Here is a 17500-nt window from a genome sequence, read left to right on the forward strand (position 1 = left end):
CCGCACGGTATCCCAACCTCATTGGCAGAAATACAGGTGAGGCAGGGGAGAGAGGAAGGCAGGGAGGGAGGGAGAGGGAGGGAGGGGGAGAGAGAGAGAGAGAGAGGGAGAGAGGGATGAGGAGAGAGGGATGAGGAGAGAGGGAGGGAGGGGGGGTGGAGGAGAGAGGAGGAGAGAGAGAGAGGGAGGGAGGGAGGGAGGGAGGGAGGGAGAGAGGGAGAGACAGGTGAAGCAGGAGGCAGGAGCCCTTAAAAGTGTCCCCTTCCCATGATGGATACGAGACTTTTATAGCAGCCTGGGCCCCTGGAGGTCTGGCACTTTATGGCTTCAGATCGTCCCTCGTAAGTGGGACTTTTATTCTGAATGTCACCCTCCTCTCCAGTGGCATAATGAACCTCCTAACCCAGAGAGAGAGGGGGGGGGGGGGGGGGGGAGTGGGGGAGGGAGGGAGGGATGAGGGGAATGAGAGATGAACCCTTTCATATTAATTCCCAATCATACTACGCTACGCTAATTAAAATCTAGCTAACTACGCTACTATTAAAATATTTCATTTGAGAGATTTCATTCACAAAGCTTGATGAAGCACATAGTTTCCATAGTGTGTGTGTAAAGTGGACGAAAATGACTTTGGTTCGGTGGAACAAAGAGTTGACACAGACATGGGAGAAACGGAAAGATGGTGATTCTAAAGTGAGAAAGAAAGAGAGACAGATAGAGAGAAGGAGAGAGCAAGATGGAGGGTCCCTCACTTTCTCTGTCTCTTCTCTCTCCTCTGTCCTCCCCTCCTCCTCCTCTCCTCCTCTCTTCCTGTCGTGGGTTATGGCGTTAAGCCTCCCCCTTTTCCACACTCCAAACCTAATGCGTTTGCCTTAAATATTTCAATATGCTCCACTTCTGTTCTGATCCATGGGGCTGACAATCCCTCGCCCCCAAGCCCAGCGAGGCACACTCAGCTGCACCGCCTCTGATGTCTCACAGTGTTAGCTTCCACACTCTGGAACACTCTGGAACAAACGCATCAATATCAATGATATATATATATTTATTTTATTTTATTATTTATTTATTTTTGGGGGGGGGCGGGGGGGGGGAATAAAAAGGATATGGAAGGATGGAGGCAGGGAGGGTTAGGCGAGGAGGAGGGATAGTGGTTTGGGGTTTATTTGACATGCATCAGTGCATTATGAAAATTGGCGTCCTGCTGTGCTGTGCTGTGTTGTGTTACGTTTGTGTGTGTGTGTGTGTTTCTGTGTGTGTGTGTGTGTGTGTGTGTGTATGTGTGTTTCTGTGTGTGTGTGTGTGTGTGTGTGTGTGTGTGCGTGTGTGTGTTCACAGCAAATACAGACAAACACACACACACACAGAACACACACACACATGCGTGCGCGCGCTTGTGTCTGTGTAAGCGTGTGTGCATTTGTGTGTGTGTTTGTCTCTCTTTGTGTCCTGCTGTGCTGTGTTGGGTTACGTGTGTGTGTGTGTGTGTGTGTGTGTGTGTTTCTGTGTGTGTGTGTGCGCCTGTAAGTGTGTGTGCATTAGTGTGTGTGTGTGTGTGTGTGTGTGTGTTTGTCTGTATTTGCTGTGAACATGCTAGCTGCACAGAGCCTCAGATGAGCTGATGCAACGTGGAGCAAACTGAGCTGTGATGTTTGTCAGACGATGTTACTGCAACTCTCCCGTCATCTGGCGTGACGGGTACCCTTCAAACCGTCACACTGCACATCAGTCAGGCTGAGTAAAGCAGTCCACACACACACACACACACACACACACACACACACACACCGTCACACACATAGCCCATGACGTTGGTGGAGGCAGAGGATGTGGAGGACGAGGATTAGAAAAAAAAGAAGGAAGAGAATCTTTGCTGAGGAGAGCTTGTGGGGATTATTCTGAACGCCTTTTCCTGCTTCCAGAACAGTTCACATGTTTATATGTTTCACTCGTGGTGGAAAATAATACTGTATTAGTTTTGTTGAGCGAGCTGCCCACAATTTGTAGAATAACATTTCCGTCTGACAACCAGGAAGCTTGGTTGTCGTGTTGTGGCAGTGTCCTGTCAGATTCCATTTGAGAATCACACCTTACAAAGCCCCTCTCCTGCTCCCACAGGCCTCCATCTGGGTCATACTGTGTGTGCGTGCGTGTGTGTGCGCGTGTGTGCGTGCGTGCAAGTGCGTGCAATAGCTTCACCCCGCTCTCTCTCTGCAGTGTGTGTGTGTGTTCCTGCGATTCAGTGTTATCATCAGGAGAGTTCAGCCCTGATTGATATAATAATCTCAACACATCATTACCCGCCTCTTAATCCCCCTCTCTTTCCCTCCCTCCCTCTCCTTCCATCTCTCCGTCTCTTCTCTCGCGCCCGTCATTATCCCGCATGAGAGCAGTGTTGTCATGAGAGCAGTGTTGTCATGAGAGGAGTGTTGTCATGAGAGCAGTGTTGTCATGAGAGGAGTGTTGTCATGAGAGGAGTGTTGTCATGAGAGGAGTGTTGTCATGAGAGGAGTGTTGTCATGAGAGCAGTGTTGTCATGAGAGGAGTGTTGTCATGAGAGCAGTGTTGTCATGAGAGGAGTGTTGTCATGAGAGCAGTGTTGTCATGAGAGGAGTGTTGTCATGAGAGCAGTGTTGTCATGAGAGGAGTGTTGTCATGAGAGGAGTGTTGTCGTGAGAGCAGTGTTGTCATGAGAGGAGTGTTGTCATGAGAGCAGTGTTGTCATGAGAGCAGTGTTGTCATGAGAGGAGTGTTGTCATGAGAGGAGTGTTGTCATGAGAGGAGTGTTGTCATGAGAGCAGTGTTGTCATGAGAGGAGTGTTGTCATGAGAGGAGTGTTGTCATGAGAGGAGTGTTGTCATGAGAGGAGTGTTGTCATGAGAGGAGTGTTGTCATGAGAGGAGTGTTGTCTGGGTGAGAGGAGTGTTGTCATGAGAGGAGTGTTGTCATGAGAGGAGTGTTGTCATGAGAGGAGTGTTGTCATGAGAGGAGTGTTGTCATGAGAGGAGTGTTGTCATGAGAGGAGTGTTGTCTGGGTGAGAGGAGTGTTGTCATGAGAGGAGTGTTGTCATGAGAGGAGTGTTGTCATGAGAGGAGTGTTGTCTGGGTGAGAGGAGTGTTGTCTGGGTGAGAGGAGTGTTGTCTGGGTGAGAGGAGTGTTGTCTGGGTGAGAGGAGTGTTGTCTGGATGAGAGGAGTGTTGTCTGGATGAGAGGAGTGTTGTCTGGGTGAGAGGAGTGTTGTCTGGGTGAGAGGAGTGTTGTCTGGGTGAGAGGAGTGTTGTCTGGGTGAGAGGAGTATTGTCTGGGTTGTCTGGGCTGACGGTGGAGGAAATGTAAAGTCCTTGTTGCTGTGGCTTTCCCCCTGGGAGGGCCTGGTTCCAATACACCCCTGTGTTCTGTTCTGTCTGGACTTGTATGAAAACACACACACACACACACACACACACACACAGTTAAACACACGCACACACACACACACAGTTAAACACGCACACACACACACACACACACACACACACAGTTAAACACAACCACACACACACACACACACACACACACACACACAGAGTTAAACACACACACACACACACACATAGTTAAACACACACACACACTCAGTTAAACACGTGCACACACACACAGTTAAACACACGTGCACACACACACACACACACACACACACACACACACAGTTAAACACACACACACACACACACACTCACAGACACACACAACCTCTACCGCTACCTCGATATTGACTGTTACAGTCAACTGTGATACTTTCACAGTTAAACATTAAGCAAGCATACCCGCACAAACACACACATACACACACACACAACCTCTACCGCCACCTCGATATTGACTGTTTTGTACGTCTGATATCGACGTCTTGTGTGTGTGTGTGTGTGTGTTTCTTTGTGTTCTAGTTGCCGGACCAGCAACCGGAAAAGCCTCATCTTAACCAGCACCTCCCCTACCCTCCCCCGGCCACACTCTCCTCTCCCTGGTCACATAGGTAAGTCACCGTCACACTCTCCTCTCCCTGGTCACATAGATAAGTCACACTCTCCTCTCCCTGGTCACATAGATAAGTCACACTCTCCTCTCCCTGGTCACATAGATAAGTCACACTCTCCTCTCCCTGGTCACATAGATAAGTCACACTCTCCTCTCCCTGGTCACATAGATAAGTCACACTCTCCTCTCCCTGGTCACATAGATAAGTCACACTCTCCTCTCCCTGGTCACATAGATAAGTCACACTCTCCTCTCCCTGGTCACATAGATAAGTCACACTCTCCTCTCCCTGGTCACATAGATAAGTCACACTCTCCTCTCCCTGGTCACATAGATAAGTCACACTCTCCTCTCCCTGGTCACATAGATAAGTCACACTCTCCTCTCCCTGGTCACATAGATAAGTCGCACTCTCCTCTCCCTGGTCACATAGATAAGTCACAGCATGAATCACACACACAATGTTCATGTTTACGTTTCTTACATTTAGCAGACGGTTTTATCCAAAGTGACTTACAACAAGTACATTTGTGTAAAAGTAAGTGAATCATCTATACATCGGTTTGTTTACCACCTCAAACTAATTAATTTATGCCCAGCCAAATCCATGTTTAGAGGTAGCTAGCTAACATTTCATCGCTCATACTCGGAAGGCTTTTCACTTTTCAAAAAATTTCGGTCGAGAGAGAACGCTGGCGTTGCTTGTTCGCCGCTTCTCCGCCCGAAATCTAGGTGTAATTGCAGTGTACAGAGTAGATTGTCCCACAAAGACGCTTTGATTTAGATTAGTAATCTAAAAATGTATTAGACCCCTATACTTTCTTTTATTTATTATTTTGTTTCTTTTTATTATTACTACTCGATCTTTTCAGTTTGTAAAGCGTCTTTGAGTGTCTAGAAAAGCGCTATATAAGTCTAATGTATTATTATTATTAGTGTTGTTCCGATACCATTTTTTGATCCCGATACCGATACCGATACCTGACCGTGCAGTACTTGCCGATACCGAGTACCGATCCGATACCACGGCGTTTGAAAAAACAAAACAAAAAAACATGTTTTTTGAGCCGCATACTCACCTCGATGTAAAATTATTGCTATTACTTAGTCTGGCACTGCTCAAAACCTTTGTAAAACTCGTAAAGTTTTTGTAAAAAAAAAAAAAAAACTTACGTTTTTGTAAAGTACTCGCCGATACCGATACCAGCATTTTTGTGCGTATCGGTGGCCATGCCGATACTAGTATCGGTATCGGAACAACACTAATTATTATTATTATTATTATTATTATTATTATTATTATTATTATTATTATTATCAGTCATCATAAGAAAAGAAAAAAACAGGGCTAGGACCAGGGGCCATAGTCAGTCACAATGCTAGAAGCAGAGGAACTGTACGGAGGGGTAGTGTGGGGGGTGAAGAGGTCTTTAGGAGGGACAGTCAAGACGTAGCCTGAGGAGATGGGTCTTCAGTCTACGGCGGCAGATAGGGTTAGAGTCACTCTCAGCAGTGGGAAGCTCGTTGCACCAGCGGGGCGCCAAGACAGTAAAAAAGCATTGACCGAATATATACATATATGTTTTATATGTGTGTCTAATAATCTGGTGTATCCCATGTGTTCCCTATCTCTCTCTCTCTCTCTCTCTCTGTCCATCTGTCTGTATGTCTGTCCTCACAGGAAGCAGCCCATTGGACAGTCCCAGGAACTTCTCACCCAGTGGTCCCGCCCACTTCTCGTTTGCCTCCTCGAGAAGGTAGGAAGCTGTCTGTCTGTCTGCTGTCTACCATTCAGCACGTCTGCCTGTCTGTCTGTCTGTCTGGCTGGCTGGCTGTCTGTCTCTTTACCATTCAGCACGTCTGTCTGTTTGTCTGTCTGTCTAGCTGTCTGTTTACCATTCAGCACGTCTGTCTGTCTGTCTGTCTGTTTACCATTCAGCTCGTCTGTCTGTCTGTCTGTCTGTTTACCATTCAGCACGTCTGTCTGTCTGTCTGTCTGTCTGTCTGTCTACCATTCAGCACGTCTGTCTGTCTGTCTATTTACCATTCAGCTCGTCTGTCTGTCTGTTTACCATTCAGCACGTCTGTCTGTCTGTCTGTCTGTCTGTCTACCATTCAGCACGTCTGTCTGTCTGTCTGTCTACCATTCAGCACGTCTGTCTGTCTGTTTGTCTGTCTGTCTGTTTACCATTCAGCACGTCTGTCTGTCTGTCTGTCTGGCTATCTGTCTGTCTGTCTGTCTGGCTATCTGGTTGTCTGTCTGGCTGTCTGGCTGTCTGGCTGTCTGGCTGTCTGGCTGTCTGTCTGTCTGTCTACCATTCAGCATGTCCGTCTGTCTGTCTGTCTGTCTGTTTACCATTCAGCACGTCTGTCTGGCTGGCTGGCTGTCTGTCTGGCTGTCTGGCTATCTGGCTGGCTGTCTGGCTGGCTGTCTGGCTGGCTGTCTGGCTGGCTGTCTGGCTGGCTGTCTGTCTCTTTACCATTCAGCACGTCTGTCTGTCTGTCTGTCTGTCTGTCTGTTTACCGCTCAGCACGTCCTCCATCCTTCCTTGGTGCTCGGTAATGAAAGCACAGAAACCAACCATGGCCGTCTCCCTGAGGCTACGTAGCAGTGTAACCACACACACACATAAAAACACTAGACCCCGTGGAATCACCAGCCATTTTACCCTGTGAAATACACCAGTAGCTCAGCCGTAGAGAACATGACACGCACCCGCACCCGCACGCACACACACACACACACACACACACACACACACACACACACACACACACACACAGACGCACACACACACACACACGCACACACACACAGACGCACACACACACACACACACACACACACACACACACACACACACACACACACACACACAGACGCACACACACACACACAGAAAGGGAGAGGTGTTATTTACGCCCCTGGGCTGAACGGAGCCAATTTCCTGTTTGTGTCGTGCGCTCCTGCCGCGTGGAGCCTCCCTGTGTGACACTAGCGTGACAGCGTGACCAGATGGATCGCCACCAAAGTGCCAGGATGTTGTGGCCCCTAACGGGGGTCCGTCGTCACTCACTCCTCTAGGGGAGGGCTGTCAGACGGAGGGATGGGTAGAACATGGCTGGAGGGGAGGTGGAGGAAATGAAGGGAGCGAGGGATATTGTTATTTGTATTTTATTTTTAGCGCTCAATTGTGACACACACGATCTGGTGAAAAAGTGCAGAATTGCCGAATGCCGGAAATTCTCAAGTCTCACAGAATGACCGAAAAGCTTTTTTTTTCGTCTGTTTTTTTTAGCATATTACGAAAGTTGAAGTGTTCAAGTGCCCACTCGATATAACAAACAACAGTTTTAGGATCACTAAATACTTAATAATCTTATTTGTCTCTTACAACTATTTTCACTAATAGCCACCTCTCTCTCTCTCTCTCTCTCTCTCTCCCTGTCTCTTTCCCTCTCCCTGTCTCTCTCTTTCTATCGATCCCTCTCTCTCTCTCCCTCTCCCTGTCTCTCTTTCTCTCGATCCCTCTCTCCTCTACAGGGCTGATGGTCGCAGATGGTCCCTGGCCTCTCTCCCCTCTTCTGGATATGGCACGAATACACCCAGCTCAACGGTAATAATAATCATAATCATAATCATGTAATGTATACTTTATTGTCCCTCAGAGACAGCACACACACAGTAGCACAGCATAGCACACTCTTAGAGAGAAGCTCTGGGCTCTATGGACCTATCGCTAAGCCACGCCCCCAAAATAGAAATTGTCCAATCATATCACAGCAAAAGTCACGACAGGCAGAAAACTCGGACAAACAACTACAGCTATAATATCTGATGGTGAAAAGCTTCTAGACTAAATATTCTTGTCGTCTTTAAAAAAAAAAACATGTCTATTACTTGCTTTGGTAAATCAGAAATCAGAAATTTGCCAACTCCCGCCATTGTAAGTCATTGAATGTCATTCAGTCACGGTCGGTCAGTCAGTCACTGTCAGTGAAGCGTTGTTTGTTTGTCTGAGTTTTCAAAGGGGGTGTGGCTTAGCGATAGGTCCAATGCACAGGGTCAGCCCCCGACAGGCACCCCTGGAGCAGTTGGGGGTCAACTACTGGTGGTAGGATACCTTAGGTATGATGCCAGCACCCCTCCAGTGTCTAACCTCTAGGCTACCACACCTCAACACACACCAACACAAGCCCCAAAACACATCAACACACAACAACAACAACACACATCAGCACACACATTAACAACAAAACTTAAAACACAACCCCAAGACAACACACCCCCAACATAACACCCGAAACACACTGAGCACGACATTATCACGCACAACAGTAACACACCCCAACACACATCAACACACACCTTAAAAACACAACACAACACAACACACCCCAACACAACACACTCCAACACAACACAACACACCCCAACACAACACACCCCAACACAACACACCCCAACACAACACACTCCAACACAACACACCCCAACACAACACACCCCAACACAACACACTCCAACACAACACTTCCCCTCTCTTTAACGTCAACTTACCCAAAACTGGGGCTGTTACTTAACACTACAACAGCCGTGCCTATTTTACCTACTAGTAGAGCCGCCTTGGGGGTCAAATAGACCCCTTTTTTATAATGTCAATCTGCTATTTACACACAGAGATCACTAGAGGGCTCTTCTTTTTTTAGCCTGCCTCCGACACAGAAAAACTGCAAAACAGCTTTATACTATCTTATCCTGAAGTGATATTGAAAATGTAAGGATGGGTGGTAGAACGCACATATCAAGGAAAAGTCATGAAAGGAGGGTCCTGAAATTTGATCGAGTGCAAAGATAAAAAAAAATTACTCACAGGGGTCACCGTAACCCCTCACGGCTCTTCTAGTGTTAATAGTCTCCTAAAAGTATAGATACCGGTAAAATGTTCCTCTCTATACGTATCTATAACCCTCTCTATTCATCTCCTTCATGGCCTAATCGTTTGGGAATTGATTGGCGTCAGCGATACAGTGTAAACCTGTCTAATCTGTGTACCCATCATGGGTTATGTAAGTAAGGAGAGAATGAAAGGAAACCGTTGGATTGTATCTGGACTTAACGTTTATCTTCTCCTGTTAATCTAATCGCTTAAGTGGTGCGACGTTCACCTTGTAGGGAAAACTTATTTTTACCCAGCTTTTATGCATGCTAATCGGATTAGCGAAACTCGATATTCCATGCATGAATATGTATTTCTTAGTGTGAATTTATTTCCATATATTAGCATGCTTAATATGCGAGATGGCATTAGGAGATTGGTGTTGTGTGAAGTTGAACGCGCTACTTTTGTTTTGTTCGCTTTAAAACGATTACACGGCACACTTCTTCTCCTGAGCAGCCTTCTGCTTTGAATGCTCACACGCATGCATACACCCGCACACACACACACTCACACACACACACGTAGCTGCATACACGCACATGCACACACACACGCACACACACACACACACACACACATAGCTGCGTACGTGCACATGCACACACACACACACACACACACACACACACACACACACACACACACACACACACACACACACACCAAAGTCTTTCTGTGCAGCAGTGTGGTGGCTTTAAGTCCCTCCCTGGTGAGAACACTATCTATCCCATGGAAAAAACAGAAACTAAAAATAACTCTGGCTCATATCGGTTGCTAAGATATTCGTCACCTGGTGTAGTATGGCTGGCTGATGACTTGGGCCTTTCTCTCTAAGTAGGAGGTAACAGGAACGAAACCAATCTAAACAACCAATCTCCAACATGATTCTCTGGATTTATTTATTTATTTTATTTTATTTTATTTAACCTTTATTTAACCAGGAGGTCCCTTGAGATTCAAATCTCTTTTTCGAGGGAGACTTTGGCCAAGAAAGCACTTTTGTACCCATCTCTATCCATCACCGTCATTCAGCCAGCTCATAGAGAGGAGAGAGAGAGTGGGAGGGAGAGAGAGAGGGGGAGGGAGAGAGAGAGGGGGAGGGAGAGAGAGAGGGGGAGAGAGAGAGAGAGAGAGAGGGAGAGAGGGAGAGAGGGAGAGGAGGGAGGTAGTGAATAATGAGTGAAGAATCGTTCACCTGCGTCTGAGAGAGAAAGAGAGAGAGATTTGTGGGGCAACTGAGATAAAAAAATAAATAAGTGAGAGTGACAGAGAGTGAACACGTCTGCACTGGTCCAATAGTTCATCTACAGTAAGTGTACGCACACACACACACACGCATGCACACACACATACATGCACACGCACACACACATACGCATGTACGCGCACACACACACAAACAGACACACACTCACGCACGCACAGACACACACACACGTAACTCACACACACACACACACACACACACGTAACCCAACACAACAGGAGGCCAATTTTCATAATGCAATGATGCATCTCCTCCTAGCTGAAGAGGGGCAGGGGAGGACGTCTACGGCAGACCTGAGTCTTAATACACTCCCAACACCACCACGCTTCCCTGGATACCCTGTCTCTCTCTCTCTCCCTCTCTCTCTCTCTCTCTCTCTCTCTCTCTCTCTCTCTCTCTCTCTCTCTCCCTCTCTCTCTCTCTCTCTCTCTCTCTCTCCCTCTCTCTCTCTCTCTCCCTCTCTCTCTCTCTCTCCCTCTCCCTCTCCCTCTCCCTCTCTCTCTCTCTCTCTCTCTCTCTCTCTCTCTCTCTCTCTCTCCCTCTCTCCCTCTCCATAATGCCTTCTCTGTTTTCTCTCTGTGTCTCTCTCTCTCTCTCTTCATCCTTCTCTCTCTATATCTGTCTCTTTTACTAACCTTTACCCACACGGGCCCACCTACCCACCACCCACTCGAAGACACACACACATCTTCACTCACACATCTATACACACACACACACACACACACACACACACACAAACAATCTGACATTGATTCCAGGCAGTTGCAGTTGCAGTTGCTGATGAGATGGCAGCTGCCCAGACTCCTCACCCGCTCCTGTCCTCCTCTCCTCCCCTCTCCTGTCCTCCTCCCCTCTCCCCTCTCTCCTGCCACCCCCTCCTGTCCTCACCCCCCCCCCCCCCTCCCCTCCACCGGTACAGAAGGCAGGGTTTTAGAGCTCCCCTGGCTCTCACACGGGCCATTACTTGCTTGATTAGCTTCGACAGGGCCTGTGTACGCCGCGAGGGGCAGATGAAAGGAGGAGGAGGAGGGGAGGAGGGGAAGAGGGCGGAGGAGGGCGGAGGAGGACAGGGCTGCCTGGAAGGAGGGAATGCTTCAGGACTTGTGTAACAAAGTAGAGGATGAGAGAGAGAGAGAGAGAGAGAGAGAGAGACAGATAGACACAGAGAGAGAAAGAGAGAGAGAGAGACAGAGAGAGACCGAGAGAGAGAGAGAGAGAGAGAGAGAGAGAGAGAGACAGAGAGAGACAGAGAGAGACAGAGAGAGAGAGAGAGAGAGAGAGAGAGAGAGAGAGAGAGAGAGAGAGAGAGAGAGAGAGAGAGAGGGGGTGTGAGACAGAGGGAGGAAGACAGAGCTAAAGAGAGGGGGAGAGAGAGATAAACCACAAAAAGAGGACATAAAAGTGTCCTCATTACTACTGTATGAGGAACAACACCTTGCCTTGCAGTCTGTCCTTTAAGTGTTTAATTGATGCTGTTGACTGTGCTGCTTTTAGCGTGCGGGGCGGGGGTGGTTGTTTGAAGTGGTTTGGGACCTGAGTTTCTAATGGATTTTCATGGCAAAAATCACTGTGTGCTCCCCCCCAACACACACACACACACACACACAAAGGCACACCCTCCAACCCTCCTCTCCCTCTTTGGTCCCTATGGTAGGTATGTTCATTAAAGCCCTTCATCGATCCGGCCTGGTTTTTCCTGCGCTGCTGGAAAAAAGGGGCTTTTGTTTAAGAGCGCGCCCTCCTGAGATTCACCAAGCCACTTTAGCCGGGAGTCTAGTTTTAGTTTTTAGAGTTTCTCCCCCCTCACAGTCACTCTTGCCCTCCATTTTCTTTCTATATCCCTCGCTTTTCGTTCTCTCGTGTTGGTATGGTTACTCCTTTCTTGCTTAAAATTTAATTGGTTCCTCTGGCCCTCCGGTCCTTTCCTCTTTCTTCCTATGCTTCTTCTTATGCTTCTTCTTATTATTATTATCTCTTTTTCTACCATTTATTTTTTACTTTTTAAAGAAAATATATTTTTTATATTTTTCTTTCTTTATCTTTTTTTGCGCTTTATTTTTTTGTTTCTTTATTGATGCTGTGGGTGCAACCTTGAAGTTTCCATGTTCAGTAACGGCTTGTTAAAACAGCGCTCTCTCTCTCTCTCTTCATCCCTCCTTCCTCTCTTGTTCTCCCTCTCTCTCTCTATCCCCTCTCTCTCTCTCCATCCCCTCTCTCTCTCCATCCTCTCTCTCTCCATCCCCTCTCTCTCTCCATCCCCTCTCTCTCTCCATCCCTCCCTCCTCTCTCTCTCTCCATCCCTCCCTCCTCTCTCCTCCAGTCGTCAAGTTCGTCTCAGGAGCGGCTGCACCAGCTGCCCTTCCAGCCCACCATGGACGAGCTCCACTTCCTGTCCAAGCACTTCGGCAGCACCGAGAGCATCACCGACGACGACAGTCACGGGGGCCGCCGCTCGCCGCACGTCCGCCCGCGCTCCCGCAGCCTCAGGTCAGTCGGAGGGCATGGGGTCAGAGGGCACGGGGTCAGAGGGCACGGGGTCAGAGGGCCCGGGGTCAGGGGTCATGGTCAGGGTCGACTCTGATTGGGTGTTTTCCACCCAACGGCTCTTCTCTGTGGTGCCCTTGATATACTGTAGCTGTCCCTAGCCTCTCTCTCTCTCTCTTCCTCTTTCGCTCTCCTTCTTTCTCTCTCTCTCGCTCTCTCTCTCTTTCTCTCTCTATTCCTCCTTCTCTCTCTTTCTTTCTCTCTCTTTCTCTCTCTCTCTCTCTCTCTCTCTCTCTCTCTCTCTCTCTCTCTCCCTAGCCTCTCTCTCTCTCTCGTCCCCCCCAGAGACACTATAATTGTCAGAAGCCCTCCACCCTCCAGAGCTGACGGTGTCTCTGGAGGCTCCTGTGTTTCTCCATTAGCTAAAGCCCCTCTGCCTTCCCCGTGTCAGGGGGGACCAGACCAGAGAGGCCTGCTCCATGGTAAGGCATCAAACTGTAGCACTGTCTCAGTCTCTGTACGCTGTTAAAGCAGATTGCATCACGGCCGAGGAATACAAAAGCGAAAGCGCATCGACAAGCTGATGGGAGACGAACATAGCGAGCTTATATTAGAGGTCCCATAGGAGACTGGTAGAGATAGATCGATTTTAAATTGTTTGTGTGTGTGTTTTTAGGACATTGCTGCTGCATTGGGATAGAGACAGTAGAGGTTGACAGGGAGGATGGGTGAGAGTGTTTAGATATTCGGGACATGGTCTACTGGTACGCTAACGTGGTTAACGTCACGAATAACACAGCTCAAAACTGCTTTGGGAAATTAAATATCCTATCCTATTCTATCCCCCCAGTGTCTCAATTTCTGGCATGATGGAGACAAGCGAAATAATGGAAATGGGTCCATTTTAATACGATGGGACTAAGTTGGGCTTGGTGTAGTGGCTGTTTCCTGTGTGTCTTTAACTCAACCGTGATTGGACGGTTGGGACCAGGGACAGCAGTGAGAGAGGCCTGTGAGAGTTCCATTAGAGAGAGACGGAACGTTCTCCGGATTTCTGATTGGTTGATTAGCATAATGTACGGACAGGCTTCTAGGAGGCGGCAAATTACCCGTTGCGTTGAAGTGCGAAAAAATGCAGAATTTGATTGTCTCTCTCTCTCTCGTCTCTTCACTTCTCTCGCTTTTCATTGTCTGTTTCTCTCTCTCTCTCTCAATCTATTTCCTCACTCTCTCTCTCTCTCTCTCTCTGTTCCCCTCAGCCCGGGGCGGTCGCCGTCTTGCTATGACAACGAGATAGTGATGATGAACCATGTATACAAGGAGCGGTTCCCCAAGGTTAGTCAGTCACACACACACACACACACACACACACACACACACACGGACACAAGGACACACACGCGCACACACACGCACATGCACACACACACGCACACACACGCACACACACACACACACCCACACACACGCACGGACACACATGCACCTACACACACACACACACACGGACACACACATACGGACACACATGCACCTACACACACCTACACACACGCATGGACACACATGCACCCACACACACACACACACACACACACACACACACACACACACACCTACTCACACACACACACACACGGACACACATGCACCTACACACACACCCACACACAGCCACACACACACACACACACACACCTGCCCCTGATGACAGTAATATAAAGTGAAGCCCTGAATGTCCCAGGACACACCTCCCCAAAGTCTCACCAAACAAACACACCCAGAGCCCAGAGCCCAGAGTGCAGTGCAGTCTCTCTCCCCTATACATCACAACCCCCCTATACATCACAACCCCCCCATACGCTGATGCTCTGCGCCTGCTGTGCGTCTGCTCTGTGTCTGCTGGGCGTCTGCTGGGCCTGTGTGATGTGCGATAACAATGACTTAGTGTATGACAGCACAGATAAAGCTGCTAGCACAGCAGCTGCAGTCAGCCACGGCGCATTATTCACCTGGTGGCTCCCACACTGTAACACAAACACCCACACTGTAACACAAACACCGTGGCGGCCGTTAGTTAGGTGCATCTGATTATACAGTGTAATCCACCAAACCCTTCATTACAACGGCTGCCAGTCTGGTACTAATGTAATCTAAGAACGGAGACCAAATCTTATAGATTACCGTAACCCAGTGGTGTGCCGTCAGGGCCAGCAAGGCCTTCTCTGCTGGCCTAAACATCATCAGAATATACATTTTATTTTAATATATTTTTTCCACAAATATGTATTAATGATTCCCCATAGTCTATTCTCTTCATTTCATAGCTTTCCTCTTGGTTGCGCTGCTTCCAGTCTCCGATTGAGGTTTGGAGGGCTGGCCTTTATGTTAGAGCTTTTATCCAATCAAAATGTGTTGCTAGGGGGCTCCCAAATCTGCCCGCCTGCACAACAGACGGTGCCGCGAATGCGACCTGTAACTTAACGTTGGACGAGAACACCTGTGGCGTACCTAATGGAAACCTACGTAGATTTAGAGTAGGCGAGCAAAATCAACAACGGCGCCTGCTGTAAGGCTCAATCTGATGTCAGCACCCAGCACGTCTTTTGATTGGATACGCACTATTGAGATGCGTAGCAAGGTAATTTGCGTATCTTTATACCGTCTACAATCAGCTACAATGGCTGAAGGGGGAGAAGAGGCAGATGTGGTGGCAGATCTTAAAACAACGCCATTTTCTAGAAGAACTTTCCAGGAAAAGATAGACATTATCAGAGAACGGCCAACCCCGACGCTAGCGAGCCTATCTCAGCGGGGAAAAGGGTTTGTCCGGCACTTTCAGATCGCTAACTACGAGCGGTACCCCTGGCTCACAGGCTCCGAAAGGCACTGCAAATTGTACTGCTGGCAATGCCTGCTATTTGCAACAGATCGATCGGGTGTTTGGAGCCACACTGGTTTTGCAAACTTGAGTTGTCTATCCAAGGGAGCAACGAGACACCAAAGCACGGCTGGGCACTTACAAGCAACGGTGCAGACTCGGCTTTCAGCATTAGCTTCCATGTCAATTGAAAAGCACTTATTGATGGAGCTGAAGCGTACAGATAAACTCTACAACAGAGTAATTGAAGTATTCCTGAGGAAAGAAAGGAGGATGGATTTTGTTTTCAAATGAAGTTGTTTTGGTGAGTACAAAGCATTTTATTTTTTATTTTATTTGTATATATTTTTGTCATTTTATTTCGTTATTTCATTTTATTTTCGTTTCAATATTAACGAATTAATATATAGGTAATTAAAATTCATTTTATTTTCGTTTCAATATTAACGAATTAATATATAGGTAATTAAAATGACAAATATAGGCTTATAAAATAAATGTTTGATGCGTCTGTTGCAGGTTGCAAGAGATGTGGAGATTACGTGGGTGGCGCACGTGAATCAGCTGTGCAGTAAAAGTACTCAAGGAGACTTGTTGAATTGTTTTGTCACGTTTCTTGACGATAAAAGTGCCTTTTATTTAAAAGTTTTGACAGTATCCAAGCGAAGCGATCTTAAAGATGTTAGTTTAACACTCTTCATTGTAAATGCGGATTTATTGATTAAAAATGCTTCGGAAATATTAATATAACTCTGTTGTACTTGTCTGATTATGTTAAGGTGATGCAACGCCCGGTTATACTGTGTTTCTGTCTAGTTTCTAGAGCCATGGCGTCATAATGATGGTATTAAGAGGTAGAATAATTCAGGTAGGACTGTGTCGGACATCACTGAAGGCCTAGGTGTGAAATGCACCGCCCGCCACTGTCGTAACCTTACATTTAGACCTATATGTCAAGTATTCCATAGGAATCATATAAAAAATGACCTTGTGCCATCCAGCTATTGTAGGAGGTTTGCAGTCTATCCATTTCAGCAATATATCTTTCCTTGCACAAAAAGTGAGGTTACACAGAAGTCTTTTGGAATGCGTACTTTTAAGTTGTTTGTCTGGCAACCCAAACAATAGACACACAGGGTCCATGTCCAATGTAACACCTAGGATCAGATACATTTCATCCACTATACTTCTCCAGTAATCATCTTTATATCTACAAGTCCAAACACAATGAACAAAGCTCCCAACCTCAGTGATACACTTTGGACACATTTCCGATTTGTTCTGATCCATTTTACAGTGCCGTTTCGTGACGTTAGAATTATAAGGTTCTATCTCAATTTTTGGTCAAAATTGAGTTTTTTTACATAATCTGATCCGTTAGGTGTTTATTAATGCCTGTGTGGTGTTATTTTTAAAATGTTGAAAATACAAAGGTTCCATCTCACAAAACATAATGGAATGTAAAAGCTTTGACACTTATCATTCTAAGCTCACGGTTTCCTGATGGAGTGGGTCTGACTGCATTGTGTGTCTCACTGGCAGAAGCCATCCAGCTCCGTTGCAGTGAATGCGAGTCACGCTGGCATGTCTATGTGGAGTTGCTTGGTTGAAAGGTTAAAATGTGTAGGCCGTTGCTTTGGTATGTTATGCAACATACACACAGGACTCTGCCTTAGCCTTTTTGTTCATTGTGTTAATCCTTTGAATTCATGCATAAATTGGTAAACGGACTGCACTTACTTTATTCCAAAGCCTTATTCCAAAGCGCTTTTACAATTGCCTCTCATTCACACACACACTCACACACCAATGGTGGCAAGCTACCATGCAAGGCGCCGGCCCGCTCATTGGGAGCAATTTAGGGTTCAGTGTCTTGCCCAAGGACACCTCGACACGTGGCC

The 17500-nt window shown here is 47.2% G+C and overlaps 1 protein-coding gene across 1 annotated transcript in view; it reads left to right on the forward strand.

Annotated features, from left to right (window-relative positions):
* The window catches only part of LOC308150029 (microtubule-associated serine/threonine-protein kinase 1-like), a gene marked incomplete at both ends in the record, with an annotated part of 93067 nt that overhangs the window by 24944 nt on the left and 50623 nt on the right, over positions 1-17500 (forward strand). Inside the window, 5 exons of the mRNA XM_080522901.1 lie at positions 3931-4019; positions 5703-5778; positions 7566-7638; positions 12555-12721; positions 13978-14053. Coding sequence (XP_080379027.1) covers positions 3931-4019; positions 5703-5778; positions 7566-7638; positions 12555-12721; positions 13978-14053 — 481 coding nt within the window. The remainder of the gene's footprint in view (positions 1-3930; positions 4020-5702; positions 5779-7565; positions 7639-12554; positions 12722-13977; positions 14054-17500) is intronic.

The sequence above is a fragment of the Nansenia antarctica genome, assembly GCF_963989245.1.
Source record: "Nansenia antarctica genome assembly, chromosome: 2".
In the NCBI taxonomy this organism is placed as follows: domain Eukaryota; kingdom Metazoa; phylum Chordata; class Actinopteri; order Argentiniformes; family Microstomatidae; genus Nansenia; species Nansenia antarctica.